Below are 18,593 nucleotides of genomic sequence, written 5' to 3' on the forward strand. Positions count from 1 at the left end.
CCCCCCCCCCCCCCCCCCCCTATATATTGCCGCACTTTTATAGATTTTTAGATTGTAAGTTCAGATAACGGTTTTGTAGACATTAGTTTTTGCTAGTAAAATTAACTCCGACGCCTCTTTTTCTTTAGATTCTCATAAATCATGTCAGTGAATTGAATTGTGATTTGGAATTGCAATCATCGCCTGCTTGGAAATAATAATAAAATTTATCACACCCTCGCTTTCCATAATGAAGAAGTGTAACCAATTATTGTAACATCGTTTCCACAGATGGTTTGCTTGGTGAGGGTTTAATGTCAGCGCAACAGCTAAGGTTATATGAAGGCGGGTGCCTAGGGAGACACCGCCACAAAAAAATAAACAACCAAGTGTTGCAACGGCAGAAGCAGATCAATTATGGTTTCTTAGAGTCCCCTGAACAGAAGACATAGACCAACACCTCAGATTCTGCAGGGGGCCCCACATAAGTCGCCTCGTATGATATGCAATATGATACAGCGAGTCTCTTCGTTCTCTGAACATGCACATGGATCGTTTCTTCAGAAATGTCGATAAAAGATACAGAGAGGAAAACGTCACATTTCTATCAAGTATGAAACTGAAGCTTTACTTCTCATATTCATCTTCTGAATTCTCATTTAATCGATGCAGAGCATGCAGTCTGTGACATATTGAATTAGCACCATCCCACGAACAGGCATACCGCACCTATGCGTTCAACTGTGCATTTTCATGAGAGAAATATTTACGTTCGGGCAAGAAAGGGGTTAAATCTGAAATGTCAGATGGACACATTTTCATAATATTTCATTTATTACACAACTGCAATTGTACTTTATATGGAGATTATATTATCGGTAAAGCACAACGCGTCATTATCCCAAATAAATGTTCAATCATCGTTCCGAAAACTTACAACGAAAAAAAAAAAAACGGACAAAAGGACATTAGGGCCTTTTTGCCATCGCGTAAAACGTTCACGAGAAACAGGCAAGAAGGAATTTTCGCCATTGCAGTAAAACAGCTTCTTGTAATAAAACAAGTGAAATGACTTGTTTTGCCCGACCTGATAAATGTAACTGCCTGTATTGCTTTAGTAAGATTCACAAGGTTCGTAATATATTTAGTTATTTTACTTCTTTACGAAAACTTACCTCAACATGACTATGATATACTAAACCTATCCACACCCATGGCAACGTTCTTGCTGTGTGACAACCATCACAAGCCAATCAGAGTCTGCGTAATATAGAAGCAGTTTTGAAGCAACGGAAATGACGTCAAATCTAACAAACACAAAAAAAGGTGTTGGTTATGATGGGTTTTCGGACATTTCGGAAGAGGCTAAATTAATTAATTGGATCCAAAGGGACATTACCAACATTAAACTGGTTAAAAATCGTAAAAGACATTATAAACGGAGAATTAAAGTATGAAACACGACACATGTAAAATAGATGTTTTAGCATACGCGGAGCTGACTAAAATACTTTAATTAGGCTATTTTACCAAGTCATCAGAGAGTCTGATGAAGCAGACTTTGCTAACAGTGTACTAATACACTAATCAGCTGGTAATTTCGAGAGAAATCACGATTGCCAGTCCTTCGGCTGGATCTACTTTCCTTGGGCTTCACTTTCGATAAAATCCTCCAACTCTAAAAAGGTTTTAGATGTAAAATCATCATAATCGCCAGAAATGTCGATGTGTAGTTCAGTCCAGTCGTCACTGCCACGAACCTGGAATATGTTACTACACAGACGGATGGTTCCTTTCGCTGTCCAATCACCATCAACTATCCTCGCCGATCGCTGCCAACCATTACTCAAATCTATCAGGCTCTAGTGTATGTACTACAGACGGGATACCGAGTCTCTCTCATTAAATCATCAATTCTCTTCACTTTAAAAAAAAATTGAGCATGTTTCCATTCCAATTCTATTATCTCTTGCTTGTGAAGTTAACAATTGATTTGCTACTCCATAGCCTGTTCTACATATCTATGCTGTCGGGATAGATTAAGTTGACTTGCATCATGAGTAGCATGTGCTGTCTACCGGAGAGAAGACAATGTACGCTGGGGAATATAGTACGAACCAACTTTTAACATTGGATAATTTAGTTTCTTCCATGATAAAGGATCTTAGATCGTTGGTGACCTATGCATTTTCCTGTATTTCACGGAAGACATCAATGACTTGGGGCACATGAGACGCAGGAAATATTTAACCGATCGTAGTTCACTAGTTTTATAGGGTTCATGTTGTTTTCACTGTTGGTTTGGTATCTTCAGTACTCTTGTCATGTCTTATCGACTGTAACTTCCGATATTGTCCAAATGTGTGTTGACATTTGGATTGTTTTACATTAAATTTTAATTGAAACGAACACTATTTTGCGTGGTTTATATCAATTTTAGCACTGTTCAGGATTAGACGTAGATGTTTAGAAAACTATTGCTTGGTAGGGATTTATGTAATTACAGGTTTTAAGGATAATATTGTCGACCAGCATTACCATAGTATGTAGATTTAACGCTTAATTGTCATACGCGCTTTTGAATAAGGAATAGATTCGGAATAAGTATGGTATTTGATATTCGTCAATAACGATAACTAGGGTTTTGCTGACGATTCACGGAATTCATGTTGTCTGTACCTTTTGTTTTTGTTTCTGTTTATGTGTGCATTACTGACGCCTTTGTTGTATTTCTTACTATATACAGGCATGTGGATCATATACAGATATCAGAGGACTACAGTGTACTGTTCTGGATTCCCTTCCAGTTCGCTCCTCCAGGAATGTGTGGCTACCCTATCAAGTCGACAAAGGTAAGACCGCCTCACCAACAAAACGAGCACAGATAAAGACAGAATAAAACAAGCACAGGTATGGTTTCGACTCGCATCAAGTAGGCCAACGCTACGACACAAAACAACACTGGTGAAGCTGACACATGAAGCAACATAGGCTAGGTTACGACACATAAGAGCACAAGTAATGCTACGACACATATTAGCAGAGGTAACGCTACAACACAAAACAACACAAGTTACACAAAAACACAAATACACACTGGTAACAATGAAATAAAACAACACAGTTTACACTATGACACAAACCAACAAAATTATAACTACAATACAAAACAACACCGGAAACATAATGACACAAGACAACATAGATAACATAATGACACAAGACAACATTGATAACATCAAGACAACATAGATAACATAATTACACAACACAACATAGATTACATAATGACACAAGACAACATAGACAACATAATGACACAAGACAACATAGATAACATAATGACACAAGACAACACAGGTAAATCTATGACACAAGACAACATAGATAACATAATGACACAAGACAACATAGATAACATAACGACCCAAGACAACATAGATAACATAATGATACAAGACAGCATAGATAACATAATGACCCAAGACAACATAGATAACATAATGACCCAAGACAACATAGATAACATAATGACACAAGACAACATAGATAACATAATGACACAAGACATCATAGGTAAAGCTACGACAAAAAATAATACAGCTGACGATACGACACATATTAGCAGAGGTAAATATAACGAAAAAACCCAACACATGTAAGATTACGACACTTTCCAGCACAGGTAATGCTACAACACATATTAGGAGAGGTAAAAATAACGAAAAAACCCAACACATGTAAGATTACGACACTTTCCAGCACAGGTAACGCTACAACACAAAACAACACAAGTTACACAAAAACACAAATACACACAGGTAAGAATGAAACAAAACAGCACAGGAAACACTATGACATAAAACAACATAGATAACATAATGACACAAGACAACACAGGTAAAGCTACGACAAAAAATAACACAGGTGACGCTACGACACATAGCAACACAGGTTACACTACGTCACAAACTAACACATGTAACTCTATGACACAAAACAACACAGGAAACACTATCGCATAAAACAGCACAGGTATTTTGTTATATGCGGAGGACACTGTTGTACTGGTAGAATCGCCCGAGGGTCTACAGAAAGCTTTAGATGCATTGGGCGATTATTGTAAAATACGGAAATTACATGTTAATGCAAATAAATCTAAAATAGTTGGTTTTTCGAAACGAAAATCGAAAATCAATTGTACATTTATGCTTTGCGGAGAGGAAATTGAAATTATAGATTCTTATCCGTACCTTGGGCTATTGTTTAACTATACTGAAAACTTTGGTAAGGCGAAAAAGAAACTAGCTGATCAAGACCAGAAAGCATTATTTGCTTTATTTAGGAAACTACATTTTTGATACATTAATATTGCCTTTACTGTTATACGGGTCACTAGTAACGCTACGACAGAAAACAACACAGGTAACGCTACGACAGAAAAAAACACAGGTAACGCTACGACAAAAAAAACACAGGTAACGCTACGACAAAAAACAACAAAGGTAACGCTACGACAAAAAACGCACAGGTAACGCTACGACAGAAAACAACACAGGTAACGCTAAGACAAAAACCGGTAACGCTACGACAAAAAACAACACAGGTAACGCTACGACAAAAAAAACATAGGTAACGCTAAGACAAAAAACAACACAGGTAACGCTACGACAAAAAACAATACAGGTAACGATACGACAAAGAAAACAACACAGGTAACGCTACGACAAAAAACAATACAGGTAACGCTAAGACAGAAAACAACACAGGTAACGCTACGACAAAAACCAATACAGGTAACGATACGACAGAAAACAGCACAGGTAACGCTACAACAAAATACAACACAGGTAACGATATGACAGAAAACAACACAGGTAACGCTACGACAGAAAACAACACAGGCAACGCTACGACAAAAATCAACACAGGTAACGCGACGACAGAAAACATTACAGGTAACGGTACGACAAAAAACAATACACGTAACGATACGACAGAGAACAACACAGGTAACAACACAGGTAACAACACAGGTAACAACACAGGTAACGGTACGACAAAAAACAATACAGGTAACGCTACGACAGAAAACAACACATGTAACGCTACGACAAAAACCAATACAGGTAACGATACGACAGAAAACAACACAGGTAACGCTACGACAGAATACAACACAGGTAACGATACGACAGAAAACAATACAGGTAACGCTACGACAATAAACATTACAGGTAACGGTACTAAAGAAAACAACACAGGTAACGCTACGACATAAAACAATACAGGTAACGATACGACAGAAAACAACACAGGTAACGCTACGACAGAAAACAATACAGGTAACGCTACGACAGAAAACAACACAGGTAACGCTACGACAGAAATAAACACAGGTAACGGTACGAAAAAAACCCAACACAGGTAACGGTACGACAAAAAACAACACAGGTAACGGTACGACAGAAAAAAACACAGGTAACGCTACGACAGAAAACAACACTGGTAACGGTACGACAGAAAACAACACAGGTAACGCTACGTCAAAAAACAACACAGGTAACGCTACGACAAAGAAAACAACACAGGTAACGGGACGACAGAAAACAACACGGGAAACGGGACGACAAAAAACAACACAGGTAACGCTACGACAAAAAACGCACAGGTAATGGTACGACAGAAAACAACACAGGTAACGCTAAGACAAAAAACAACACAGGTAACGCTACGACAGAAAACAATACAGGTAACGCTACGACAGAAAACAATACAGGTAACGGTACGACATAAAACAACAAAGGTAATGCTACGACAGAAAACAACACAGGTAACGGTACGACAGAAAACAACACAGGTAACGCTACGACAAAAACCGCATAGGTAACGCTATGACAGAAAACAACACAGGTAACGCTACGACAGAATACAACACAGGTAACGATACGACAGAAAACAATACAGGTAACGCTACGACAACGACAGAAAACAACACAGGTAACGCTACGACAGAAAACAACACAGTTAACGGTATGACAAAAACCGCATAGGTAACGCTACGACATAAAACAACACTGGTAATGCTACGACAGAACAATACAGGTAACGCTACGACAAAGAAAACAACACAGGTAACGCTACGACAGAAAACAATACAGGTAACGCTACGACAAAAACAATACAGATAACGCTACGACAATAAACATTACAGGTAACGCTACGACAAAAAATATATACAATTAACGCTACGACAGAAATCAATACAGGTAACGCTACGACAGAAAACAGCACAGGTAATGCTACGATAAAAAACAATACAGATAACGCTACGACAATAAACATTACAGGTAACGCTACGACAAAAAATATATACAATTAACGCTACGACAGAAACGACAAAAAACAATACAGGTAACGATACGACAAAGAAAACAACACAGGTAACGCTACGACGAAATAAACCCACAGGTAACGCTACGACAGAAAACAAAACAGGTAACGGTACGACAGAAAACAATAAAGGTAACGCTACGATAGAAAACAACACAGGTAACGCTACGACAAAAAACAACACAGGTAATGGTACGACAGAAAACAACACAGGTAACGCTACGTCAAAAAACAAAACAGGTAACGCTGGTAACGCTACGACAGAAAACAAAGGTACGACAGAAAACAACACAGGTAACGCTACGACGAAATAAACTCACAGGTAACGCTACGACAGAAAACAACACAGGTAACGGTACGACAAAAAACAACACAGGTAACGCTACGACAAAAAACGCACAAGTAACGCTACGACAGAAAACAACACAGGTAAAGCTAAGACAAAAAACAACACAGGTAACGCTACGACAGAAAACAGCACAGGTAACGCTACGACAGAAAACAACACAGGTAACGCTGCGACAGAAAACAATACAGGAAACGGTACGACAGAAAACAATACAGGTAACGCTACGACATAAAACAACACAGGTAATGCTACGACAGAAAACAACACAGGGAACGGTACGACAGAAAACAATACAGGTAACGCTACGACAGAAAAAATACAGGTAACGTTACGACAGAAAACAACACAGGTAACGCTACGACAGAAACCAATACAGGTAACGCTACGACGAAAAAAAAATACAAGTGACGCGACGACAGAAAACATTACGGGTAACGCTACGACACAAAACAACACAAGTTACACAAAAACACAAATACACACTGGTAACAATGAAATAAAACAACACAGGTTACGCTACGACAGAAACCAAAACAGGTAACGGTACGATAGAAAACAACACAGGAAACGCTACGACAAAAAAAATACAAGCAACGCTACGACAAAAAAAATACAGATAACGCTACGACAATAAACATTACAGGTAACGCTACGACAAAAAAAAAATACAAGTGACGCTACGACAGAAAACATTACAGGTAACGCTACGACAGAAAACAGCACAGGTAATGCTACGACAAAAAACAATACAGATAACGCTACGACAGAAAACAACACATGTAACACTACGACAGAAAACAACACAGGTAACGGTACGACAGAAAACAATACAGGTAACGATACGACAGAAAACAACACAAGTAACGGAACGACAGAAAACAACACAGGTAACACTACGACAGAAAACAATACAGGTAACGATACGACAGAAAACAACAGAAGTAACGCTACGACAGAAAACAATACAGGTAACGGTTCGACAGAAAACAACACAGGTAACGCTACGACAGAAAACAACACGGGTAACGGTACGACAGAAAACAACACAGGTAACGCTACGACAAAAACCGCAAAGGTAACGCTACGACAGAAAACAACACAGGTAATGGTACGACAGAAAACAACACAGGTAACGGTACGACAGAAAACAATACAGGTAACGCTACGACAACAAACATTACAAGTAACGCTACGACAAAAAAAATACAAGTAACGCTACGACAGAAAACAATACAGGTAACGGTACGACAGAAAACAGCACAGGTAACGGTACGACAAAAAACAATACAGGTAACGCTACGACAGAAAACAACACAGGTAACGCTACGACAAAAAAAACAATACAGGTAACGCTACGACAGAAAACAACACAGGTAACGCTACGACAAAAAACAATACAGGTAACGCTACCACAAAAAACAATACAGATAACGCTATGACAGAAAACAACACATGTAACGCTACGACAGGAAACAACACAGGTAACGCTACGACAGAAACCAATACAGGTAACGGTACGACAGAAAACAACACAGGTAATGGTACGACAGACAACAACACAGGTAACGCTACGACAGAAAACAACACAGGTAACGGTACGACAGAAAACAATACAGGTAACGCTAAGACAAAAACAATACAGATAACGCTACGACAATAAACATTACAGGTAACGCCACAACAAAAAAAATATACAAGTAACGCCACGACAGAAAACAATACAGGTAACGCTAAGACAAAAACAATACAGATAACGCTACGACAATAAACATTACAGGTAACGCTACAACAAAAAAAATATACAAGTAACGCTACGACAGAAAACAATACAGGTAACGCTACGACAGAAAACAACACAGGTAACGGTACGACAGAAATCAACACAGGTAACGCTACGACAGAAAACAGCACAGGTAATGCTACGACAAAAAACAATACAGATAACGCTACGACAATAAACATTACAGGTAACGCTACAACAAAAAAAATATACAAGTAACGCTACGACGGTAACGGTACGACAGAAAACAACACAAGTAACGGTACGACAGAAAACAACACAGGTACATGTAACACTACGACAGAAAACAATACAGGTAACGATACGACAGAAAACAACACAATTAACGCTACGACAGAAAACAATACATGTAACGGTACGACAGAAAACAACACAGGTAACGCTACGACAGAAAACAACACAGGTAACGCTACGACAGAAAACAACGCGGGTAACGCTACGACAGAAAACAACACAGGTAACGCTACGACAAAAACCGCAAAGGTAACGCTACGACAGAAAACAATACAGGTAATGGTTACGACAGAAAACAACGCGGGTAACGTACGACAGAAAACAATACAGGTAACGCTACGACAGAAAACAACACAGGTAACGCTACGACAACAAACATTACAAGTAACGCTACGACAAAAACATTACAAGTAACGCTACGACAGAAAACAATACAGGTAACGGTACGACAAAAAACAATACAGATAACGCTATGACAGAAACAACACATGTAACGCTACGACAGAAAACAACACAGGTAACGCTACGGCAAAAAACAATACAGGTAACGCTACGACAAAAAACAATACAGATAACGCTATGACAGAAACAACACATGTAACGCTACGACAGGAAACAACACAGGTAACGCTACGACAGAAAACAACACGGGTAACGCTACGACAAAAAACAACACAGGTAACGCTACGACAAAAAACAACACAGGTAACGCTACGACAGAAAACAACACAGGTAACGCTACGACAAAAAACAACACAGGTAACGGTACGACAGAAAACAACACCGGTAACGCTACGACGAAATAAACCCACAGGTAACGCTACGACAGAAAACAACACAGGTAACGCTACGACAAAAAACAACACAGGTAACGCTACGACAGAAAACAACACAGGTAACGCTACGACAGAAAACAACACAGGTAACGGTACGACAAAAACCGCATAGGTAACGCTACGACATATAACAACACAGGTTATGCTACGACAGAAAACAATACAGGTAACGCTACGACAAAAACAATGCAGATAACGCTACGATCATAAACATTACAGGTAACGCTACGACAAAAAAATATACAAGTGACGCTACGACAGAAAACAATACAGGTAACGCTATACGACAGAAAACAACACAAGTAACGCTACGACAGAAAACAACAACAAAGAAAACAACACAGGTAACGGGACGACAGAAAACAATACAGGTAACGGTACGACAGAAAACAGCAAAGGTAACGGTACGACAAAAAACAAAACAGATAACGCTACGACAAACAACAACACAACATGTAACGCTACGACAGGAAACAACACAGGTAACGCTACGACGAAATAAACCCACAGGTAACGCTACGACAGATAACAACACAGGTAACGGTACGACAATAACCGCATAGGTAACGCTGCGACATATAACAACACAGGTTATGCTACGACAGAAAACAATACAGAAAACAACACAGGTAACGGGACGACAGAAAACAATACAGGTAACGCTACGACAATAAACATTACAGGTAACGCTACGACAAAAAAAATAGCAGTAACGCTACGACAGAAAACAAAACAGGTAACGGTACGACAGAAAACAGCAAAGGTAACGGTACGACAAAAAACAATGCAGGTAACGCTACGACAGAAAACAGCACAGGGAACGGTACGACAAAAAACAATACGGATAACGCTACGACAAACAACAACACAACATGTAACGCTACGACAGGAAACAACACAGGTAACGCTACGACAAACAACAACACAGGTAACGCTACGACGAAATAAACCCACAGGTAACGCTACGACAGATAAAAACACAGGTAACGGTACGACAGAAAACAAAACAGGTAACGGTACGACAGAAAACAGCAAAGGTAACGGTACGACAAAAAACAATACAGGTAACGCTACGACAGAAAATCACACAGGTAACGCTACGACAAAAACAAACAATACAGGTAACGCTACGACAGAAAACAACACAGGTAACGGTACGACAAAAAACAATACAGATAACGCTACGACAAACAACAACACAGGTAACGCTACGACAAAAATAACGCTAGGTAACGCTACGACAAAAACAATACAGATAACGCTACGACAAACAACAACACAGGTAACGCTACTACAAAAACCGCATAGGTAACGCTATGACAGAAAACAACACAGGGAACGGGACGACAAAAAACAATACAGATAACGCAATACAGGTAACGCTACGACAGAAAACAACACAGGTAACGCTACTACAAAAAACAACACAGGTAACGGTACGACAGAAAACAACACCGGTAACGCTACATCAAAAAACAACACAGGTAACGCTACGACAAAAAACAACACAGGTAACGGTACGACAGAAAACAACACAAGTAATGCTACGACAGAAAACAATACAGGTAACGCTACGACAGAAAACAACACAGGTAACGCTACGACAAAAACCGCATAGGGAACGCTATGACAGAAAACAACACAGGTAATGGTACGACAGAAAACAACACAGGTAACGATACGGCAGAAAACAATACAGGTAACGCTACGACAACAAACATTGCAGGTAACGCTACGACAAAAAAATACAAGTAACGCTACGACAGAAAACAATACAGGTAACGGTACGACAGAAAACAGCACAGGTAACGGTACGACAAAAAACAATACAGGTAACGCTTCGACAGAAAACAGCACAGGTAACGCTACGATAAAAAAAATACAGATAACGCTACGACAGAAAACAACACATGTAACGCTACGACAGAAAACAACACAGGTAACGCTACGACAAAAAACAACACAGGTAACGGTACGACAGAAAACAACACAGGTAACACTACGACAGAAAACAATACAGGTAACGGTATGACAGAAAACAATACAGGTAACGCTACTACATAAAACAACACAGGTAATGCTACGACAGAAAACAACACAGGTAACGGTACGACAGAAGACAATAAAGGTAACGCTACGACAGAAAAAAATACAGGTAACGATACCACAGAAAAAAACACAGGTAACGCTACGACAGAAAACAATACAGGTAACGGTATGACAGAAAACAATACAGGTAACGCTACTACATAAAACAACACAGGTAATGCTACGACAGAAAACAACACAGGTAACGGTACGACAGAAAACAACACAGGTAACACTACGACAGAAAACAATACAGGTAACGGTATGACAGAAAACAATACAGGTAACGCTACGACATAAAACAACACAGGTAATGCTACGACAGAAAACAACACAGGTAACGGTACGACAGAAAAAAATAAGGTAACGATACGACAGAAAACAACACAAGTAACGCTACGACAGAAAACAATACAGGTAACGGTACGACAGAAAACAGCACTGGTAACGGTACGACAAAAAACAATACAGGTAACGCTTCGACAGAAAACAGCACATGTAACGGTACGACAGAAAACAACACAGGTAACGGTACGCCAGAAGACAATACAGGTAACGCTACGACAGAAAACAATACAGGTAACGGTACGACAGAAAACAACACAGGTAACACTACGACAGAAAACAATACAGGTAACGATACGACAGAAAACAACACAAGTAACGCTACGGCAGAAAACAATACATGTAACGGTACGACAGAAAACAACACAGGTAACGGTACGACAGAAGACAATACAGGTAACGCTACGACAGAAAAAAATACAGGTAACGATACCACAGAAAACAACACAGGTAACGCTACGACAGAAAACAATACAGGTAACTGTACGACAGAAAACAACACAGGTAACGCTACGACAGAAAACAACACAGGTAACGCTACGACAGAAAACAACACAGGTAACGGTACGACAAAAACCGCATAAGTAACGCTACGACATATAACAACACAGGTTATGCTACGACAGAAAACAATACAGGTAACGGTACGACAGAAAACAATACAGGTAACGCTACGACAAAAACAATGCAGATAACGCTACGATCATAAACATTACATGTAACACTACGACAAAAAAATATACATGTGACGCTACGACAGAAAACAATACAGGTAACGCTACGACAGAAAACAGCACAGGTAATGCTACGACAAAAAACAATACAGATAACGCTACGACAGAAAACAACACATGCAACGCTACGACAGAAAACAACACAGGTAACGGTAAGACAGAAATCAAAACAGGTAACGGTACGACAGAAAACAAGACAGGTAACGATACGACAGAAAACAACACAAGTAACGCTACGACAGAAAACAACACAGGTAACGCTACGACAAAAAAACAACAATACAGGTAACGCTACGACAGAAAACAGCACAGGTAACGGTACGACAAAAAACAATACAGGTAACGCTACGACAGAAAACAGCACAGGTAACGGTACGACAAAAAACAAAACAGGTAACGCTACGACAAAAAAACAACAATACAGGTAACGCTACGACAGAAAACAGCACAGGTAACGGTACGACAAAAAACAATACAGGTAACGCTACGACAGAAAACAGCACAGGTAACGGTACGACAAAAAACAATACAGGTAACGCTACGACAAAAAAACAACAATACAGGTAACGCTACGACAGAAAACAACACAGGTAACGGTACGACAGAAAACAACACAGGTAACGCTACGACAAAAACCGCACAGGTAACGCTACGACAGAAAACAACTCAGGTAACGCTGAGACAAAAAGCAACACAGGTAACGCTACGACAGAAAACAAAACAGGTAACGGTACGACAGAAAACAGCACAGGTAACGGTACGACAAAAAACAAAACAGGTAACGCTACGAAAAAAAAACAACAATACAGGTAACGCTACGAAAGAAAACAACACAGGTAACGGTACGACAAAAACCGCATAAGTAACGCTACGACATATAACAACACAGGTTATGCTACGACAGAAAACAATACAGGTAACGGTACGACAGAAAACAACACAGGTAACGCTACGACAAAAAAACAACAATACAGGTAACGCTACGACAGAAAACAACACGGGTAACGCTACGACAGAAAACAACACAGGCAACGGTACGACAAAAAATAATACAGGTAACGCTACGACAGAAAACAACACCGGGAACGCTGAGACAAAAAGCAACACAGGTAACGCTACGACAAAAACCGCAGAGGTAACGCTCCGACAGAAAACAACACAGGTAACGCTGAGACAAAAAGCAAAACAGGGAACGCTACGACAGAAAACAACACAGGTAACGCTGAGACAGAAAGCAACACAGGTAACGCTACGACAGAAAACAAAACAGGTAACGGTACGACAGAAAACAGCACAGGTAACGGTACGACAAAAAACAAAACAGGTAACGCTACGAAAAAAAAACAACAATACAGGTAACGCTACGAAAGAAAACAACACAGGTAACGGTACGACAAAACATAATACAGGTACCGCTACGACAGAAAACAACACAGGTAACGCTGAGACAAAAAGCAACTCAGGTAACGCTACGACAGAAAACAACACAGGTAACGCTACGCCAAAAAAAACAATACAGGTAACGCTACGACAAAAAAACAACAATACAGGTAACGCTACGAAAGAAAACAACACAGGTAACGGTACGACAAAACATAATACAGGTACCGCTACGACAGAAAACAACACAGGTAACGCTACGACAAAAAACAACTCAGGTAACGCTACGACAAAAAACGCACAGGTAACGCTACGACAGAAAACAACACAGGTAACGCTGAGACAAAAAGCAACACAGGTAACGCTACGACAGAAAACAACACAGGTAACGCTACGACAGAAAACAACACAGGTAACGCTACGACAGAAAACAATACAGGTAACGCTACGACATAAAACAACACAGGTAATGCTACGACAGAAAACAACACAGGTAACGGTACGACAGAAAACAATACAGGTAACGCTACGACAGAAAAAAAATACAGGTAACGATACGACAGAAAACAACACAGGTAACGCTACGACTGAAAACAATACAGGGAACTGGACGACAGAAAACAACACAGGTAACGCTACGACAAAAACAATACAGATAACGCTACGACCATAAACATTACAGGTAACGCTACGACAAAAAAATATACAAGTGACGCTACGACAGAAAACAATACAGGTAACGCTACGACAACAAACATTACAAGTAACGCTACGACAAAAACATTACAAGTAACGCTACGACAAAAAACAATACAGGTAACGCTACGACAAAAAACAACACAGGTAACGGTACGACAGAAAACAATACAGGGAACGCTACGACAACAAACATTACAGGTAACGCTACGACAATAAAAATACAAGTAAAGCTACGACAAAAAACAATACAGGTAACGGTACGACAGAAAACAGCACAGGTAACGGTACGACAAAAAACAATACAGGCAACGCTACGACAAAAAACAACACAGGTAACGCTACGACAAAAAACAATACAGATAACGCTACGACAGAAAACAACACATGCAACGCTACGACAGAAAACAACACAGGTGACGGTACGACAGAAATCAATACAGGTAACGGTTCGACAGAAAACAATACAGGTAACGCTACGACAAAAAACAATACAGGTAACGCTACGATAGAAAACAACACAGGTAACGCTACGACAAAAACCGCATAGGTAACGCTACGACAGAAAACACCACAGGTAATGGTACGACAGAAAACAACACAAGTAATGGTACGACAGAAAACAATACAGGTAACGATACGACAGAAACCAACACAAGTAACGGTACGACAGAAAACAACACAGGTAACACTACGACAGAAAACAACACAGGTAACGCTACGACTGAAAGAAAACAATACAGGTAACGCTACGACATAAAACAACACAGGGTAACGCTACGACAGAAAACAACACAGGTAACACTACGACAGAAAACAACACAGGTAACGCTACGACTGAAAACAATACAGGTAACGGTACGACAGAAAACAATACAGGGAACGCTACGACAGAAAAAAAATACAGGTAACGATACGAAAGAAAACAACACAGGTAACGCTACGACTGAAAACAATACAGGTAACTGTACCAAAAACAAACAATACAGGTAACGCTACGACAGAAAACAGCACAGGTAATGCTACGACAAAAAACAATACAGATAACGCTACGACAGAAAACAACACATGCAACGCTACGACAGAAAACAACACAGGTGACGGTACGACAGAAATCAATACAGGTAACGGTACGACAGAAACCAATACAGGTAACGCTACGACAGAAAACAACACATGCAACGCTACGACAGAAAACAACACAGGTAATGGTACGACAGAAAACAGCACAAGTAACGGTACGACAGAAAACAATACAGGGAACGCTACGACAACAAACATTACAGGTAACGCTACGACAAAAAAAATACAAGTAACGCTACGACAAAAAACAATACAGGTAACGCTACGACAAACAACAACACAGGTAACGGTACGACAAAAAACAACACAGGTAACGCTACGACAAAAACCGCATAGGTAACGCTACGACAGAAAACACCACAGGTAATGGTACGACAGAAAACAACACAAGAAACGGTACGACAGAAAACAACACAGGTAACACTACGACAGAAAACAACACAGGTAACGCTACGACATAAAACAACACAGGGTAACGCTACGACAGAAAACAACACAGGTAACGATACGACAGAAAACAACACAGGAAACGCTACGACTGAAAACAATACAGGTAACTGTACCAAAAACAAACAATACAGGTAACGCTACGACAGAAAACAACACATGCAACGCTACGACAGAAAACAACCCAGGTAACGGTACGACAGAAATCAATACAGGTAACGGTTCGACAGAAAACAATACAGGTAACGCTACGACAGAAAAAAATACAGGTAACGATACTACAGAAAACAACACAGGTAACGCTACGACTGAAAGAAAACAATACAGGTAACGCTACGACAGAAAACAACACATGCAACGCTACGACAGAAAACAACACAGGTGACGGTACGACAGAAATCAATACAGGTAACGGTTCGACAGAAAACAATACAGGTAACGCTACGACAAAAAACATTACAGGTAACGCTACGACAATAAAAATACAAGTAACGCTATAACGGTACGACAGAAAACAATACAGGTAACGATACGACAGAAAACAACACAAGTAACGGTGGTACGACAAAAAACAATACAGGTAACGCTACGATAGAAAACAACACAGGTAACGCTACGACAAAAACCGCATAGGTAACGCTACGACAGAAAACACCACAGGTAATGGTACGACAGAAAACAACACAAGTAATGGTACGACAGAAAACAATACAGGTAACGATACGAGAGAAAACAACACAAGTAACGCTACGACAGAAAACAAGACAGGTAACGCTACGACAGAAAAAAAATACAGGTAACGATACGAAAGAAAACAACACAGGTAACGCTACGACTGAAAACAATACAGGGAACTGGACGACAGAAAACAACACAGGTAACGCTACGACTGAAAGAAAACAATACAGGTAACGCTACGACATAAAACAACACAGGTAACGCTACGACAGAAAACAATACAGGTAACGCTACGACAACAAACATTACAGGTAACGCTACGACAATAAAAATACAAGTAACGCTACGACAAAAAACAATACAGGTAACGGTACGACAGAAAACAGCACAGGTAACGGTACGACAAAAAACAATACAGGTAACGCTACGACAGAAAACAACACAGGTAACGCTACGACAAAAACCGCATAGGTAAAGCTACGATAGAAAACAACACAGGTAATGGTACGACAGAAAACAACACAAGTAACGGTACGACAGAAAACAATACAGGTAACGCTACGACAAAAAACAATACAGATAACGCTACGACAAAAAACAACACAGGTAACGCTACGACAAAAAACAATACAGATAACGCTATGACAGAAAACAACACATGTAACGCTACGTCAGAAAACAACACAGGTAACGCTACGACAAAAAACAGCACATGTAACGCTACGACAAAAAACAATACAGGTAACGGTACGACAAAAAACATTACAGGTAACGCTACGACAAAAAAAAATACAAGTAACGAACGATACGACAGACAACAATACAGGTTACACTATGACACAATGCATCAACGAAGATGACACAACCATTGATAATATGAGTGTAACACTAATAAAGCAAATACGTGACATATATGTGTTTTAAAAGCAAGCAACCGTTGAAGAACTCATACAGTATTTTTGTTATATGTTTTTGATGTTGCTGCCTGATTTTATGGATGACAGAGGATCTGTTATGTTCCCTGACCTGTATATCTAACACCACTGGTGAGGTGGCCACCTTCAAGGACATTCCGATGGATAACGGCACACCCTGCAAATACGACCCACCTTACGGGATCTGTATGGATGGAAAATGTGTGGTAGGTCACAATGTGAGAGTGAAATGTCACAAAGTGTGTGGTAAACTATAAAGTGTGTGTGATACGTCACAAAGTGTGCATGATAGGTCATAAAGTGTGAATGAAAGGTGTTCCTGACACGTTGCAAAGTATGTGTGGTAGGTCACAAAATGCGTGTAATATGTTCCAAAGTGTGTGCGAGTCCAATCACAGCAGACCGGTATATAATAAAAAATAAAATAGCATTTGTCCTTTTATATCGATTTGCCAAAATATTGATAAAAAAATTAGGAACTACTTGAATTTACTCTTGTGGATTTTACTGATTTGACTTCGTCCTTATCCCAACCAAGAGTTAATGATTTAGAAACCAGATTCAACTTATGACTACTATTTAAAGTAGCGAATTGTTTTGCGCCACAAAGAAGAT

General features: G+C 39.7%; 1 protein-coding gene across 1 annotated transcript in view; it reads left to right on the plus strand.

The window, feature by feature from the left end:
• LOC110467352 (A disintegrin and metalloproteinase with thrombospondin motifs 10-like) overlaps window positions 1–18,593 on the plus strand; it is a 62,876-nt gene that overhangs the window by 22,217 nt on the left and 22,066 nt on the right. The window contains exons 14-15 of the mRNA XM_021524465.1: window positions 2,726–2,831; window positions 18,048–18,184. Coding sequence (XP_021380140.1) covers window positions 2,726–2,831; window positions 18,048–18,184 — 243 coding nt within the window. The remainder of the gene's footprint in view (window positions 1–2,725; window positions 2,832–18,047; window positions 18,185–18,593) is intronic.

This window comes from Mizuhopecten yessoensis, unplaced genomic scaffold (assembly GCF_002113885.1).
Source record: "Mizuhopecten yessoensis strain PY_sf001 unplaced genomic scaffold, ASM211388v2 scaffold11171, whole genome shotgun sequence".
In the NCBI taxonomy this organism is placed as follows: Eukaryota; Metazoa; Mollusca; class Bivalvia; order Pectinida; family Pectinidae; genus Mizuhopecten; species Mizuhopecten yessoensis.